Below are 17721 nucleotides of genomic sequence, written 5' to 3' on the forward strand. Positions count from 1 at the left end.
AGTCGAACCACCAGCCCGACTGCACCCATTGCCACAACAGTGAATTCATCTTCGATGGATATAGCCGAACCAGCCGTGTCTGACACCTTTGAATCATTTTGGTCGAGAATCTGGTGCCATTGCTGGAGAAGAGACTACCTCAGTATCGGTGCATGTAACTGTTTGATCATGGATTTCGCTTATGAACTTTGTATTTGCTTGTCACTTGTGTGTTCTATTAGAAGGAATTTAATTAGACCAATCTAGTGTTTGTTCACTTTGATGCATGTAACTAATCCTCAATTTCGCTTATGAATCTGTATTTTCTGGCTTTTTAGTTTTCATTCTTAAAAAGTATGCAACCATACATTTTCCTAAAAATAAAATAAATAATCTCAATTTATAAAAATTGTATAAGATCTCATTCAGCCCTAGCAGCTTCCAGTTCCATGGCTTCTTTTGCTTTCTTCAATCTGGTGTATTGTTTTCCTGACCGATCATAGTAATACTGCAATATAAGCAACACCAATTTATCAGTTTCAACTTGCACAACTTACCTAAGGAATTTATAGTTTTCATTCTTGGATTTTCTAAAGCCTACGAAAATGTATAAATACAGTAACCATAATTAAACTAGACTGATATACAACATAACTCTATGGCTAATTAATATACAACATAATATTTACTCGTGCGTTTAAATACCACTTTACTCGCGCAAAACAAAAGCCGAACAATATAAGTTAACGGTTAAATACCAATTTACCCGCGTAAAGCAAAAGCTGAACAATATAAGTTTCTATATAATTAAAAGAATCATTTCAAAAGTTCGGTATTACCATTAATACAACAGCCTTTTTCAATTTACCCGCGTAAAGCAAAAACCGAACAATATAAGTTTCTATATAATTAAAAGAATCATTTCAAAAGTTCGGTATTACCGTTAATATGATCTTCTTTTCATTTTTGCAAGTGCACTGATACTGTTAATAAAAATAAACACTTGTCTATCAAAAAATTTAGACAATTTCAATCAAATAGCTAGCTAGCCAGCTAGGACAATGATTGTGAAAGGAATTAAGTAAGAAAAAAAAATTTATGATTGTTGCTTCTCTCGATCTCTCAGAGCAGTATGTTCTCCTTACGAAGTTTAAGCTTGTTTGCTGGTAGACCAGTCTAACCTGAATTCTGAGGAAATTTGTTTTACAAAATTCTTTTCAATTTTCATAGATCTAATAGCAAATTGAACTCATCATGGACAATGATTATCAATCAAATCGACTATATATATTATTTTCTTCTTTCTTTATAACATCTCAAAGTTTTGATAAATCTAAAGAGAAAAAAATCACCAAAAAAAACATGCGATTGCATATATGCTTGATCCCTACAAACACAAGTGCTTGTCATATAAGCAAATTGAGGATCTAGCTTTCAATAAGAAAAAATCTAAGCAAAGCAACGAAAAAGACTAGATAATTAAGATTACTTTGTTGAAAATTAAGATAAGGTGATCGATGTACACACCATGTAGATCCTTCCATGCTCCATCTTTCTCCTTTCGGCTAGCCAGCCTCTTCGGAGAACAGATTCGAATCCAGCACTCTGATACCCATATATCTCTGATTTTGTCTCAGGCTGCTTCTTGGCGCCTTTCTTAGGGCGTTCTGTCACTCTTTCCCACGTCTCTTCCGACTCTAAATCTTCAAAGCGGAGGAACACCTTCTCAGCTTCTAAGCCTCGCCGATAAGCTGCTCGACTTGACTCTCCTCTTTCCATGTTGATGTTCAGCAAGACTGAAGAGGGCAGATATGTTTTAGAGCAAGAGTTGTCGAGAGAGCTATAACCTGAAGGCTTATTTATGTTTACAAATGTGTATATGTGGGCATTAATTGCATTTACTGGCGTATGAATAAACTGTGTGTGTCTCTGTGAGTATAATACACTGCCAAGGTGGTATACAGGTATGAAGTCTAAGTTTAAACTTTGGTCAGCAAACCACATTTAGAGAAAATTATATAATTAGGTTTGTGCATCCTTAATTCCTTTCTGTTTCTTTGGTAGTTACCTCCAGTCAGCTCACCATATGGCTGAAAGGGGTAGCCATGAAATTAAAGAAACAAAGAAGCAGAAAAGGAGGTAACAACTCAGGTAAGTCTGGTAACCATAGGTTCTATGAAATATCAGAAAAATAAAGTGATTAGTTTTTAAAAACCAAAGAATTGATGGATCAAAATGAAAATAAATTTGGTGGTTTCTGAAAACTTAAGAGCGCTCCCCCAATCCAGGTAGAAATGGACAAAAAAAATAACCGTGCCTCGATTTGGTGTATTTCTTTTCCTTTTATGAAGAAATGTATTTTGAATTTGTTTGCTATCTAAGTTTTGAACGAGAATCCATGGTTGTAAACGCATGCTAGAAACATGAATGACGCGAGCATCTTGTTTTTCCTACAAAATTTATGCATGAGCTCCATATGTAAAAGGACTAGCCTCTTTTGGTGTTAAGGCATACAATGGTAAATAATCAAAGAATTGGGTTGAATAAATAAATTATAGTTTCCTTTTATTCAAAAAAATTAATTATTTATCATTATCATTAGACGCAGGATGCATGTTTAGGGCTCGATTGATAGGGTAGTGCTTTGGCCCTTTTGTATGATATTGTTGGAAATGAGCTCGGAGATTAGTTGTATTTCTAAAAACAACTAAAATTTTTAATTTCAATTCATAGAATTATTGTATTTCTTCAGCTATCCTTTAATAGCACACCTTAGAGAAAACAGAAATCCAATTAATTTGAATCTTGTTGCTATCTAAATTGTGAATACTGAGCAGACACCTCATTTTCCACCTGTCGCTCCCCACATAAAGAATGAATCGAAGACCAAATAGGAAAAGAATAATGGTTTAATATTAGTTTATGCCTTTATGCATGGTTTACAGATATTTCCTTAATTTTGAATAAATATTTCCTTGTTTTATATCTTCTAAATTGGTGAATGTGAATCGGGATGGATTTATTTGGACCTCTAAATTTGCTATTTGGACCTCCCAGAAAATATGCCATCAAATTTACATTCTCTTTCAACCGGATATGTTTCTTCTGTATGTGAGGCATGAACTTCTGATGATCCGATCTCTTTCTTATTCCCTTGCTGATCTCTCTTTCTTACACTAACTCTTACTTCTTTCTCTTTACACTTACAGATGGTAGAATAAGTGACGCATGATTCCTTGAGTTGAACATGCATGCTCACGGTGCTTAATTGTATTACATTCACATCAGATGCTTGTATCAATCTCATTGTGTAAGTACGAACTAGCCAAACCAAGGTGCATTCCAAATTTGTAAATAAATTAAAATTCAAGAGGCCATGCCAGAAATAAGAAGCCACCACCAAGTATTTATAAAAAAAAAAACACCCTCATGTATAAACAACTGAGTTTCAAAGACTTGAGCTAGATGCAGGATCATGTCATGCATGTTATTAAGAACAACATAGGCCAGGAGGTCGCCTGAGAACTCCTACTTGTACAACAACGATTTTGACCCATCCTTAGTCGACCATCGGAGCTTTCCCCTTGCCACCAAAATCCAGAGAGGGCGGCGGATTGTCTTCAACTGGAACAAAAGAGAAACACTTGTAGTGAGTGTGCGTGCGTATATATGCTTTCATGGGTTGTCATTAACTGATAACTTGTAAAAGCTGATAAGAGAAGATAGAGTTTTATACGAGTGAAAATGTGGTACCTTCTCTTGTTTCCATATCTTTATACGCAGCCTTTGCTATATGCTTTTTCGGGTACATAAACCCCGAGGGGTCATAATAGTACTGCAACATATTCATCACATGTTAACCCATCAGCGATCAGCTAGTGATATATAACTAAATATTGGTATAATGCTGAGTGACATAGTATACGATACATATTTGCTCTAACAAAGACATAACTACAAATGATATTGTTTGTAGTTGTTGTTTTCACGCTCATCCATTTTCAATTGCATTTGACCCAATAATGAACAATTAAAAGATAAGATCTTAATTTGCAGCTTAATCAGCTAACTCTCCTGCATGTAATATATTAGGATTCCAATATATTATATCATTTTTGTACGAGTACAAGCATGAAAGTCTAAGAAAAAACATCGTCCTAACATTCTTTTTATTTTTTCCAGTTAGCTCTAATAAGTACGTAGTCAACTTCAACTATTTCTTATGTCCTTATGAAGTAGAGTCATATGATGAATTTCTATATTACCTTTATATTTTCCTTAAAACAAAGAACAGATCTCTTCACAATCTGTTAAGAGTATTATAAAACAAGCAAATCTAACAAATGTTAAACCCAGTAACATCTCAAAACCTCAGATCTGAAAAGACTCAAAAGAGTGTGACGAAGAAATGAAGGATCTATAGACCCAAAAAAAAAAAAAAAAAAAACTAAAAGAATAAAAGAAAAACAAACAAACAACGAGTGAAAGATCAAGCTGCTACGTGAGGGCATAAAATGAACCACCTACCCTGTATACCCTTCCCGACGGCATGACCCTTTCCTGGACAACCCATCCAGGTGGTAGCCATTCATACAGCTTCCTCTTGCTTTTGTGGGATTCGCTGCTGTAGTCCTTGAAAAAGATTTCTGCTCCAGGGTTCTTAGGGACATTCTTCCATTTCATTCGCTGTGTTTTGATAGTGTGAATGGTTTCTAGGCTGAGTGGATCTTTAATCTGATTTTCCTGTTCCATGTTTTCTCTCGCTAGCTATATTTCTTCCGCAATTTTATATCTGGTCTGTCTTAAAGGTGGTGATATCGGTTATCAGGTTTGGCCTTAAATAACAATTCGGGTAATAATACATGGGGGCATAGGTTAATTTAACAAAGAGGAAGGACGTAAATTAATAAGTTTCATTTATAAAGGAGTCCTAAATTTTATGTACTGGTGCCAAGGGAGCAACAAGCGCGCGGGGAAGAAGTAGCTTAAGTATCAATGTAACATACTTGAGTAAATTTGTTTAGCTTGTACGTTAGGTTTTTAGAAAGGGTTTCTCTGCATGTATATGGTTTTAATCCTAGGAGTTGGATTTCATATCCAACACCCATACATATTTGATTTATACATCCGCCGTTCTTTTTAACTCATTTCAAACTTCCAGTGATGAGCAACGGTATATAGTATGGTTCAAAATTTAATCTAGATTCCAATTGACTTGGTAACTTCGGTTTTTGGATTAGCTGCTAAACTATAGTTCAGGAATAATTTACCGCATTATCAATGCGATGAAAATGTAGGTAAAAAAGAATGGCAAAACATTCAATCATAAATGTGATCTTCGTTTATTAATACAACATGCATGTAGTGTCAGAATGTACGTGAACGTACTGGATATAGAAACGTGATCCGATTTTCTCTATAGTTATATTATTATTTTGTTTCCTTGATGGAAGAGTGTTATTGGGGGCAATCAAGGCGATTTGTATCTCGTGCATGTCGGACACCTGGCATTAGGGGGTTCAATTCCATGAAATGAGAGAGATGGTTCTTCTCATCCGAATTTTAGCATATTACCTTATATATGGATCGAAAATGAAAAAGTTGATATTGTAGTGTACCTTGATCAACATTTATAGACTAAACAGTATTTAGACTTGGGCAAATTCAAAGTTAAATATGAAATAGCGTATAAATAATAGTATCTATTTCGGAGTAATTTCGATTGTCGGTGGATAGGTATTTGTTTGGTGATATAACATTATTAATACTATATATAGAGGTCATGTATAACGTACTTCTCACAAACATCAATGGCCATTGATGATGAAGTCAGTGAAAATGATAGCGATGAAAAGAAACAAAGAAACAGAAAGGAGCTAGGTAAGTTCTTACTAGAAAGTAAACTAAGGTACTGTAAGTTTGGTAATCATAGGTTCTTATGAAAAATTATAAACTATAATGGTCAATTGTCAAAAGACAAAGAACTAATGGATCAATACGAAAATAAAACTTTGTGGTATCTGAAAACTTTAGAGCACTCCCCCAATCCAGGTATAAATGGACATAAAATAATGTACATTGATTTGGCATTTTCCATTTCCTTTTTTGAGGACACGAATTTAGAATTTGGTTGCTATCTGAGAATTCATGGCTGGAAACGTGAATGATGCGAGCCTCTTGTTTTTTTACAGCACAATACATGCATGAGCTCTATCTGTGCCTCTGTTCTGGAGTTTAGGCATGCATGGTAGATAATCAAAAAATTGATTTGACTAAATTAATTATTTCCGTTTTAATGCTTTGGGTGCATCCATGTTTCAAATTCTTTATGTCCTACACATTAGATCTCCAATTTGTTTTACAATAGACAATCGGTCGGTGAAAATCTATCATTTAATAAATCTTTTACAATTTGTGTGTTTATTTAATACCTCTATATTTTTTATGAATTTAAAATCTTCTTTTATAAATCATAATTGAATACCTCAGACTTTTATGGTTTTAAAATCTTCTTTTATAAATCCTAATTGAATACAAATAAACTTTTGAAATCCACAATAATCTTTAAAACATGCATATCATAGAAATCCAAATACAATACACCTCCAGTGCAAGATGCCGATTATCTAACTTACAAGAGGAAGATTGGACGTCTGCTTGGAAGTAGAAACAAGAAGCCGCGTGCAAAACAGCAATCTGAGGTGCCTCCATTGCCTAGTTTTACTCCTCTGCCTGCACCCTCTAGCCTTTCCCTCAAGGGCAAAGAGGTGCTTTAATTTTTCTAGTTTTGTTGTCTGAATAAATGCCTATCATCTATGTTTCCCATAGGTCATAGGTTGTTTTATTGTTTTTTCTCTTTTCGTTGAGAGAATTTGCCTAGTCTGTAATCTCTTTGTGATTGCATGGGCTTAATTAATTGTGACGTGTAGATATGAGCTGAAATGTGTAGTGATGGTGCATGTTACATGTACGTGAATCATTTGATCTTATTTGTCTTATGTACGTAAGATAGTGAATTGATTTATGATGTATCTTTTATTTGAGTGCAATAGAATACCTTTGATTAAAAAAAAAATACAATACACCCCCTGAACAAAGAAAAAAATAAAAGAAAAGTGTGGCCTCATTCCGTTTGCTACCAGCGCCGGCCTCTGGCAGATAAATCCCAACAATTCAGTTGGAATTATGTTCACCTTCAGGTTCTAAAACAAGAAATCGGCAAACTCTCGTAATAACTAATGAGAGGATTGACTGATATGCTTCAAGAAGAACAGAATTTAGCTGTAAATAGCAGTGATTAATGATTGGCCTCTTATCCTGTCTGGTTTTTGTTTTGTAAAAACCTCTTACCCTTTCTTTCTTCACTATAAATACTTCACCTACATCCGCATTGACAATAGCAGTAATAAAGGAGAGGATTCACCTCCCACCATTTTTGCAAAATAGAAAGGGAGAGATTACAGACAACAAGTAGCTAGGGAGATTATCGAGCTAGGAAACCATGGCGACAAAATTCCTCCTCACCCTTCTCCTATTCCATCTCTCCACCACGGCCTACTCCATCGGTGTCAACTACGGCACGCTCGGAGACAACCTCCCGCCGCCGTCTCAGGTTGCAAACTTCCTCAAGACCCAAACCATTATCGACTCGTTGAAAATCTTCGATATGAACCCGGACATCATTAGAGCCTTTGCCAACTCAGGCATCTCATTGACCATAACCCTCCCAAACGGTGACATCCCAACCCTCACGAATCCACGCGCAGCTCGACGATGGATCCAGCAGAACATCAAGCCCTTCTACCCGGCGACCCTAATACGTTACATCTGCGTCGGCACCGAGGTTCTTCACTGGGGAGATGATGCCCAAAAGTCCAACCTAGTCGCGGCCATGCGAACCCTAAATAATGCCCTAAGGGTTGAGGGGTTCAAGGGCATTAAGGTCTCCACACCGCACTCCTTGGGCATCATGCTGACGTCTGAACCTCCAAGTCAGGGCCGGTTTAGACCGGAGGTGACGCCAATTTTGATACAAATGCTGCGGTTCTTAAGGGAATCCAACTCCCCACTGATGGTGAATCCCTACCCTTACTTCGGGTGGAGCCCGGAAAACGAGAACTACGCACTCTTCCGGCAGTCAAGAATAGATCCGATCACAAAGCTAACATACACCAGTATGTTCGACGGCTTGTTGGACGCCGTTTACTCGGCGGCAAAAGCGCTAGGTTTCCCTGACGTCAATATACTTGTGGGTGAGACCGGTTGGCCTTCAGCTTGTGAATTCCCAGTTTGCTCGATGCAACATGCCGCGGACTATAACGGTAATCTGGTTAAGCATGTTGAGTCAGGTAAGGGCACACCTTTGATGCCGAACCGAAAGTTCGAGACCTACATCTTTTCCATGTTTAACGAGAATCAAAAACCCGGTCCGTTAGCTGAGAAGAACTGGGGTCTGTTCTACCCTAATTTAGCTCCGGTTTACAACGTTGGGATTATGCGCAATCAGCAGGTTGGATAGCTAGGGGTTTGTTAGTTTCTTGGATTTCTCTCTTGTTTATGCAATATATGTATGTACTGAACTGTTGTTCCAATTAGGGCGGCGGTGGATCAATACCTAATCCAACACCAGCTAAACCAGCTCCAACCACACCGCCAGGTAATGGAGGCAAAGTGTGGTGCATAGCAAAGCCAGGTGCAACCAACCAGGCCTTGCAGGCAAACTTAGACTACGCTTGCAGCCAGCCGGGTGTGGATTGCAAACCTATACAACCAAACGGTCCTTGCTTTTCCACCGATATCCGCTCTCAGGCATCATATGCTATGAATGCTTATTTTCAGAAAAACGGCCGCAATAATTTGAGTTGTGATTTCTCTCAAACCGGAGTCGTCACCAGCACTAACCCAAGTACGTTAAGAATTTTTCTCTGTTTTTCCAAGTTCTACTTCTACAAGATCAAGTGAATACGACTTACGAGTTTTAATCTTTTTTTTTTCCAGGCCATGGCGAGTGTACATTCGCCGGTTGATAGATAAAGATGAAGCAAATTAAGAAGACGTCACGATCAAGTTGTACGTGCATAAGTGCGAGCTAGGTTTTTCTAATTTTTTTTTCTGGTTTATGTTATTTGTTATTTGTATATATTTGTTGTAAATATTTAGGAAGACTTAAGATGAGCTCTACTTTTATGAGTTGCAAGGTCTTAATTGATGTACTTGTAAATCTTGAGAATAAATTTGAGCGAGATGATCCAACAGTAAATTTCTTGAGCATGCATGCATGCAAACATACTCTGCCCAGCATCATGGAATTTTACTTTCAATGACGTACTTATAACTTAATTAGGTCAAGTAGTCACTTACGGTCACGACACTTTAAAGAAAATTATGCGATTAGGTTTCGAAAAACGATAATTAACAACGGTTCATTTTACAGATGCAACAAATCTCAGACCAAGATTCAGTTCTATTCTCTTAGTTGTGTTCTTGATCAAAATGAATGTTAAATTGCTTCACTAGTGATTAATTCTATTGGTTATAGCTGGAATGATGGATCTATAAATTAATATAGTTTCTCTAATCTTTCTGTACTGTAAATGGACGCCAGGATTTTGATGCCATAGGTTTCACCAAATACAAAAACCATGGTTGTTTTGAGTTTCATTCCAAAATGAGGTGCTTCAAAGTTCAAACTATTCCACAACATCTGGAAGGAAATTATTACTCAAACTTTGGGGCAAACTATAGGGGAAAATGAAACCATTTTTGATCTTCTCTTTAAGGCAAAAAGAACATTTTCTGCTAAGATACAAGTGACATACGTACTCATGCATTACTAAGCCAACCTCTATTCGTCCATCTTAGATATTTATTTGATTTTATTGTCACATATAAAGAAAAAAATACAAGAGACATGCATCCAAATATAGTCTTACAAACAAATTCAGAGATTACGGAATGATCGAACATCTTCTACTATTTTAAACACTAGAAGTAGTCAACTCAATCAAACTTACACAATGAGGATACAGTAGTTTATGGGTGAAATCCTCTTCTGGTTTTAGTAATGATATGCTTGAAAGAATGTAGAACAATTAGTTCAGCCTATAAATAGTCTGACCAACAACATGTCACAATTCCATTGGATATATCCCTTCCCTTGTTCAATACATAAATATCACCACGCACATAGCCAATCTCACGTTTGAAAAAACATAATGAAAACCATGGCCACCACCAAGCTCGTCTTCTCCCTCCTCCTCCTTCTCCGGCTGGCCTCCCCAACTAGTGCCGCCGAGTTCTGCGTGGCGAAACCAGGCGTTAGCGAACAAACTTTGCAAGCAAACATATTCTATGCATGCGCCCAATCAGGCGTAGACTGTTCGCCAATTCAACCAGGTGGCTCTTGCTACACCAGCGATCTCACCACTTGGGCCTCCTACGCTATGAATGCTTATTTCAATGTCTACCGCTCAAAGGGTGCTACTTGTGATTTCTCTCAATCGGCACAGCTCACCTCTACCGATCCAAGTTCGTCAATATGATTATGCTCTATTCTCTTGTCATTTTCTTTTGAGAGAATATAACAGATCAGGTGAAGCCCTAACCACATTTAGGGTTGTTTTGTTTGTACTTTTCTTAGGTAATGGCTCGTGCAATTTCGGTCAACCAGGATCTGGTTCGAATCCACCACCGGCTGGATCGGGTGCACCAAAAACCACCTGCTCGCGGAGGCAAGAAGTGGTGCATAGCCAAGCAGCAGGCTCGCGTACAGGACTTACAAGCAAACTTAAACTTCGTGTGTGATAACCAGGGCGTGGACTGCGGGCCCATACAGCCCGGTGGTGCTTGCTTCGATGAAGATGTCCGGGCTCGAGCGTCCTACGCCATGAATTCTTACTATCAGGTCAAGGGTGGTAACGATTTCAACTGCGATTTCTCTGGAACCGGACTCATCACCATCACCGACCCAAGTACGTCAACATGTTTTGTTCACTCTCTTCTTCCTGAAAGCGCCCAGCTATAGTTTCTATAAGATTTGATCACTTAATTAATTTCTTCTTCCATTATTCAGGTCACGGCGGATGCAAATATATCGAGGTATATATATATATATATATATATAAATTTCGTTGCATGCACTTGAATATCAGAGATCATATAAACACAATTCTCAAATGCCCTAGCTAGCCACAAATTTGACTTCAAATTTCAATTGATCATATAGGCTGGTGGCCAAGGACCCTCTGGACCAACACCAACCCAACCAAGCAAACCTGCTCAACCATCTAAGGGAGGGTGGTGCGTACCAAAACCAGGGGTAACCGACGCAGTTTTGCAGCAAAACATGGACTGGTTGTGCGGCACCCATAAGGTGCATTGTAACAACGTAATGCCTGGTGCTAAATGCTATGCCGAGTCAATCCTGCCACGGGCATCCTACCTCATGGATGTTTACTACAAGAAGTACGGCCGCCACGATTACGACTGTGATTTCAATGGAAGCGCCCAAATCACCAACATCAATCCGAGTATGTTGATACATTTACTTACTCTCTTCTTTTGATTAACTGTGGATAGAAAATACTAGTTTCTTTTACCTTCAGTTTTTATATCTTTCTTCCTTTTCAGGCTGGGGCAGTTGTATCTACAATTGAAGGAGAAGCAAACAATGAGACTGTGTTGAGCACAACTTTCCTCTTTTTTCTTCTTTCTTTCTACATTGTATATATCTAAGTTAGTTGGCATAAGATAGTCTATAAATGTGAGCACTCTCTTGATGTAGTCCTAACAAGTTCTTCTGAGAAAAAAGAAAAGCTAAATTCATTTTTAACAAAAGCTTAGAAGTTTCACGTACTCCCCTCCCCTTCATCTCATTTCCTGATCACCTCTTGGCTCTTACATATAATATAGATTGTCTCGATCACAATAACTGTAGGTCGATCGTGCTGATCGACACCCCAAAAGAGTTATTGTGTGCTTAGAGTTGCTCAATTTATGAGAGATTATGACCTAGTTTGGTTCGCGGAAGGAAAATGGTTCCTTCCTCTTATCCTCTTTCGATTCCCATGAGAAGGGAAAGAGAAGGGGAATGAAATTTTACAAGAACTTTCCATTCCGATGTTTGGTAATACTAGAAAAGTCTATTGGAAAGTTGTTAAAGAGTTAATATTTAATATAATAAAAATTTGTGTTGTGAGCAATAAATGCAAGAAAAGAAGAAAGGAAAGTGGTTACTTAGGATTTTAGAAGGAACCACTTTCCCCCATATTTTCCCACTAATCAAGAAAATGTTTACTTTCCTTATGTTTTCCCAAACACTGGAAATGAACAACTTTCTTTTCTTTATGTTTATTTTCCATGAAACAAACGAGACCTGAGACCTATCTAGTTAATCTTGATGCATCAACAAATAATTGCATGAATGCTTAAGCAGTTACGCTAGTTAAGAATCTATACAAAGTGTGGCACTAGTGACTTCACTCAAATCCGCAACTTCCCTCCACTGTTCCAAATGCGTCAAAATATATATTATCACTCTCTTATGTCTATTTTGCAACAAATTAAAGAATTATCTACTCTTTGTGGAAGCGTTTGAAAAGAAAAAATGAATGAAAGAATTCTAGAATTCTTAATTCCAATTCTTAATAATCAACTTAATTGAATCAACAAAGCTAGAGAATAAGTAATTTTGTGAAACCAAAGATAAACCAATTAGATGTTACATTAACCCTGACATGATGAATAGGTAATTGAACTTCATCATGTGCGCATATGACATAGTTTGAATGGTTCAAGTTATAATGATTAAATTAACAAAAACTTTTAAATCAAAACACACTCATTATGTAAAAGAATAGCTATCCAGCGGATCCTATTGTACGAAACTTCAAACAAGTTTGATCGAGTACATTTATTATGTAGTCGATCAGAATATTGAGATTAGGAAATGGACTAAGAGGAAAGTTATCGAATTAAGGTAATCGATAACTAGACACTAGGACATAAGTCACATAACCATACGCATTAGATAGAAATCGAATACCACAATAGTGTCTAATCTCAATTTCAAGCTTGATTTGAGCAGCTAGATTTACTTGTTTCTTACGGTCTTTGAATACTTATCTCCAAGATGAGCATAAGGTGCTAAACTCATCGAAGTATCAACATTCTTATCAAACTGAGCTCACACTAATGGTACTACATCAGTATTATTATTATTATTATATTTTTTTTGAGGAAACAAGTTAGACTTTATTAAGAATCATAAATATTACATAATTGGAAATTCAGCTGCAACAGCACCTTGTATAAAAGATGAAACTATAAAATAAAAAATCTCTCTAGTAATATTACTAATGGTACTACATCAATTATTTAAATCTATCTGGTCGGCTAATATACCTCCATCCTTTCATCGTATGACAATGTTCCTTTGGCAAGTGGCAACCGCTTGTAATGACTATTGCAAAACAAATTCAACTTTGAGTTGACATTTGTCGTTCAACTCTTACAATACCGACAATTGATCGACATCCATGATTTCTTTCCTAATATAGCTAGAACATCATTCCTTATAATTGTATGAGCACCTTTTACGATATCTGTCTCCTCCAATTAAAGAATGAAGGTTTTCATAAACAAAAGTGTGCGGCTATAGAAATTTATCTATTACTAAAGCTTGGTCGACTGTTCATATCATAGGCATATGAACAGTGATTTTTTTTTTTTTTGTTGGAAACAGGTAATTTAGATATTTTTTTTAGATAGGCTTCCTCTCGGCAAATTTTTTTTGCCTTCCATTTTTTACTTTTCTTCTACATCCTGAATCTTACAAATCAAAATAATTAGAGCATTTATATTTTGGGTAGAATACAATACTAGATGTTTTGTTGTATAAAAGTTGTTTTTGTGATAGCTCTTATACATAAGTGGAATATGCATAACGTGGAAACTACACCGCACCAAGAATTTTGCTCCGGTTATTTTTAAGAAACCACAATATTTTCATTAACCCTAGATATATAATCAGTATAATAGTTTGGTATAATTTGTATGTATAATATTCTATGAAGTACATATCAGAAACATTTCTATCAATCAATTAACCCATTGACCAGCTTCATAACGTTGTTTTTGGATAAAGTAATTTTAATGTCCATAGAAATTTTAAAATTATAAGAATTACTATTCCATGAATTTAAATCCTATTAATTGAGAATTCCATTGTTTGAATTTCATGATGTGTCCATAGAAATTTCAAAATACAATTCCATGAATTTAAATCCTATTAATCGAGAATTTCATTGTTTGGATTTCATGATGTAGAGTTTTAAAATGACAAGAATTTGTATTCAGACTAATCTTAGTTAAAGAAATTGACAAATGATGCTTATTTTGTGAGGAATTCAAGTCGGGAATTTAAGTTCCTAAATTTCACGATTATTTTCCTGTGAAAATTGCTAATTCCATAAGATAAGTATCCAAACGAGGAAAACCGTCCTAAGAAATTAGGAATTCCTTATTTTTTATTAAATTCTCAGAAATTCACCCACATCCAAACACACCGTAAATGTATATACCGCGCCAAGGCGCGGGTATAATTCTAGTGTAGCTCTAAATATTAGTAATCTGTAAATAGTAATCATATCCAGTTACCAATAACATCTCAGAATTTTAGTCGATCGAGCTCTCTAATCCGTTCTTCTATAAATAATTTTCCACCCCCTCAAATGCTAATGAATCCAATCGAGACAGACACAACAGTACGTTTCCAACCGATACCTCTCTCGCATAAAAAAGAATGATTTGAAGATCGGTAATTCACGTGTCAAGAGGTTGCTAGCTGTTGTAATATTCAAGATGTTGTTTTGGACTTTCTGGGTTGTTTGTGCGAAATCTGATTTCCAGAAACAAATATGATTTAAAGCAACTTTTGACCAGAATGTCTGTTTGGAACGCATAATACATTTTCGGAATGAGAATGACGAGATCTATAAGACTCATTATAGTGAGCCCTTTCAAATTAAGGCCAAAAGATATTGTTTTATTAATCCGATTCGACATTTAGTATTATTTTAGTTTATTTTTAGATTTTGTTTTCTTTTAACCTAATGGGCTTTTAGGCTTGGTTGTTAGTTGCTCTAGGGTTTATTTTCCTATATAAGGACATTTAATTGGTTGTAGTCGTCAGCTTTTAATAATAATAAAACCCTTGAGTTTATCTCAATTCTCCGGTGAATTCCAGATTCTCTCGTGGATTCGAGAAAACCTAGGCTTGTAGATTCAAGTCGCTGATTCCAACATTTATATTTCAGCTGCATCAGATTCCCTGCTTGTTTTCTTTCGCAATGTCGACAGAGCGGTATGCATAGTTCTGTCAGCAAACATAGACTATGCTTGTAACCAAGCCAGCGTAAATTGTCAGGACGTTCGACCAGGAGGTGCTTGTTTCAACAGCGATCTTAAAACCCGGGCATCTTTCGCAATGAACGCTTTTTACAACCTTTACCGTTCACTAGGTGGCACCTGTGATTTTTCCGGTTCCGGGCAAATCATTAACACTGACCCAAGTACGTGAACAGGTTCACAATCTCTTTATATTTTTGATGATTCCAATAGGACTCACTAAGTTCTGGTTTCTTCTGTTTCAGGCACATTCTCATGCAAGTTTGTTGCTAGTGATGGGGATAGTGGAAGTAAACTTCCACCGCGTAATGTTTACAATCCTAAACCTATACCTAAAACGCCAAAACGTTCAGTACTAGGAGGAGATGGTCCGGTCCGCAAATGGTGCGTAGCAAAACCGCATTCTGATACTGATACTTTGGATAAACATTTAGACTGGTTATGCGGCATGGTAGAATGCCAAGCCATAAAACCAGGTGGTGCTTGCTATGACGAATCTATTAGGGCGCAAGCATCCTTCGCTATGAATTCTTATTATCAGACAAAGGGTCGTAACGACAATAATTGTGATTTCTCTGGAACTGCAGTCATCACCACTGTCGACCCAAGTACGTTAAAATTCCCACTCTCTTTCTTAATTTTCTTCTTCTCTTTGGTTGAACAAATGTATATATCAGAGTCCCAAATACCACTGCAGAGAAGAAAGAAAATACAAGATTCGATTCACTAATTGCAAGTTTCTTTCTTCTTTTTTTTGTTTTGTTTCTTTTCTCAGGTCATGGTCCATGTCACTACCTTTCCTAAAAGTACCTGCATGAGGAAACAGGCAAAGAAATCATGCATGTTGAGAATTTACTAGCTTCTTGTGTACATGTTCTTTTGATTTATGGTACGTAGGAAAGAAACTAGGACAGAGATATATATCGATCAGGAGTCGGTGTGAGCACTTTCCTGTTATACATAGTTGCTTAAGATTATCTTTTGTAAATGAAGACAGATAGAGGGAGTATGACCTTAATGGTCTTCCCCGTTGTAGAGGAGCCACGGCTCATATACTTTTGACAGTACATAAATCTGTAATTCTTATGCAAAATAGGTATCGTCTTGGCATGAAGAGAATGACAACTGAATGATCGATTGTGTTTTCATTGATAGTAGAACACTGAATATACAATACATAGTATGCTCATCTGATATATTGGAGCATCTGAGGTTACTATGTACATATATATATATATATATATATCCATCAATAATGAAATATAAAGATAAATAAGATGCATATCAACTCGACTTCTCTGGAAGCTTGTTGAAGTGAAGGATCGACTCTGAGAGTGCAAGAGTCGTATGTCTAACAATTGATAGCATTTCCTAGTTCCTACAATTACAGCTGAATTTCATTCTTTACAAACTCGATCCTGGATCCTCTATCCTCGATCATCTACATAAAATAGGGAACGGCACACTGGAACCTATGACAGATTGACAGATTAAACCGTAGGGTCAACTGGTCAAGCTATAGCAACTCCTTGCGCATCCTCGGCGTTTGAAACCACTGTCTTCTTAGCAAGAAACGATGGCATAGGAAGGGAACTTGGAGGCGGGGAGAAAATAGAAGTGCACGAGCCGGCATAGAACCTGTGTTCTTGATCTTTCTGAGGACACGGGCGTTTCTTTTTAAGAGTGGGAGATGGCTGATGCCGCCCCCCAGGTTTGGTCAGTTTCTTACCGCGCTTGAGGATTTTGACCTGACCAGTCAGCTGGTTATTGGCCGCAGTAAGTTTCTGGACTGCGGAGATGGCCGGCACAGAGTTGGTGTTGTTTGATCGGCTTGACTTCCGCGGCTTTTGACAGTTGGGCTGGTTACGGATGGCCTGGTTTGTGCTAGGGTTAGGCTTGTTGTTGGAGCTAGGGTTAGGGCTAGGCTTGTTGTTAGGGCTAGGGTTACGGTTAGGTTTAGGTGAATATTTCATAAAAGGAGAGAGTGAGGCTTGTCGAGAGGTTAAAGGGTTGTTGAGGCAATTTTGCGGACTGAGAACTTGAACCGCCATCTCAGATGACAGAAAATAGAAACCTGAATACTGGAATTGTTTCGAGGAAGATCGATGAGGCTAGGGCCGAGGGGGTGGAGGTACTTAGAGAGGGGGGCTTTCTTTCTTTCCTTTTACAAGCTAGCGAGGAAAGAAAGAGAAGATCGAACGTACGATTGTTATGATGCAGATGGGAATTATTGTGGGCTAGAGATTATATACGGCAAGGGAAAGTACCTCTAGCATGACAAGAAATGTAAACTCGATCGATCACTCTACTGAGTGGTATGGGTTTCCAATTTCGGTT

At 37.1% G+C, this 17721-nt stretch overlaps 1 protein-coding gene across 1 annotated transcript; it reads left to right on the forward strand.

The window, feature by feature from the left end:
- Positions 1–7480: 7480 nt before the first annotated feature.
- Positions 7481–16188, forward strand: LOC101294900 (glucan endo-1,3-beta-glucosidase-like). The gene is made up of 8 exons (XM_004308809.1): positions 7481–8488; positions 8575–8727; positions 10790–10949; positions 11051–11076; positions 11204–11507; positions 15294–15548; positions 15630–15992; positions 16160–16188. The coding sequence occupies exons 1-8, from the start codon at positions 7481–7483 to the stop codon at positions 16186–16188; spliced, it is 2298 nt and encodes a 765-aa protein (XP_004308857.1).
- Positions 16189–17721: the final 1533 nt, after the last annotated feature.

The sequence above is a fragment of the Fragaria vesca genome, linkage group LG7 (assembly GCF_000184155.1).
Source record: "Fragaria vesca subsp. vesca linkage group LG7, FraVesHawaii_1.0, whole genome shotgun sequence".
Lineage (NCBI taxonomy): Eukaryota > Viridiplantae > Streptophyta > Magnoliopsida > Rosales > Rosaceae > Fragaria > Fragaria vesca.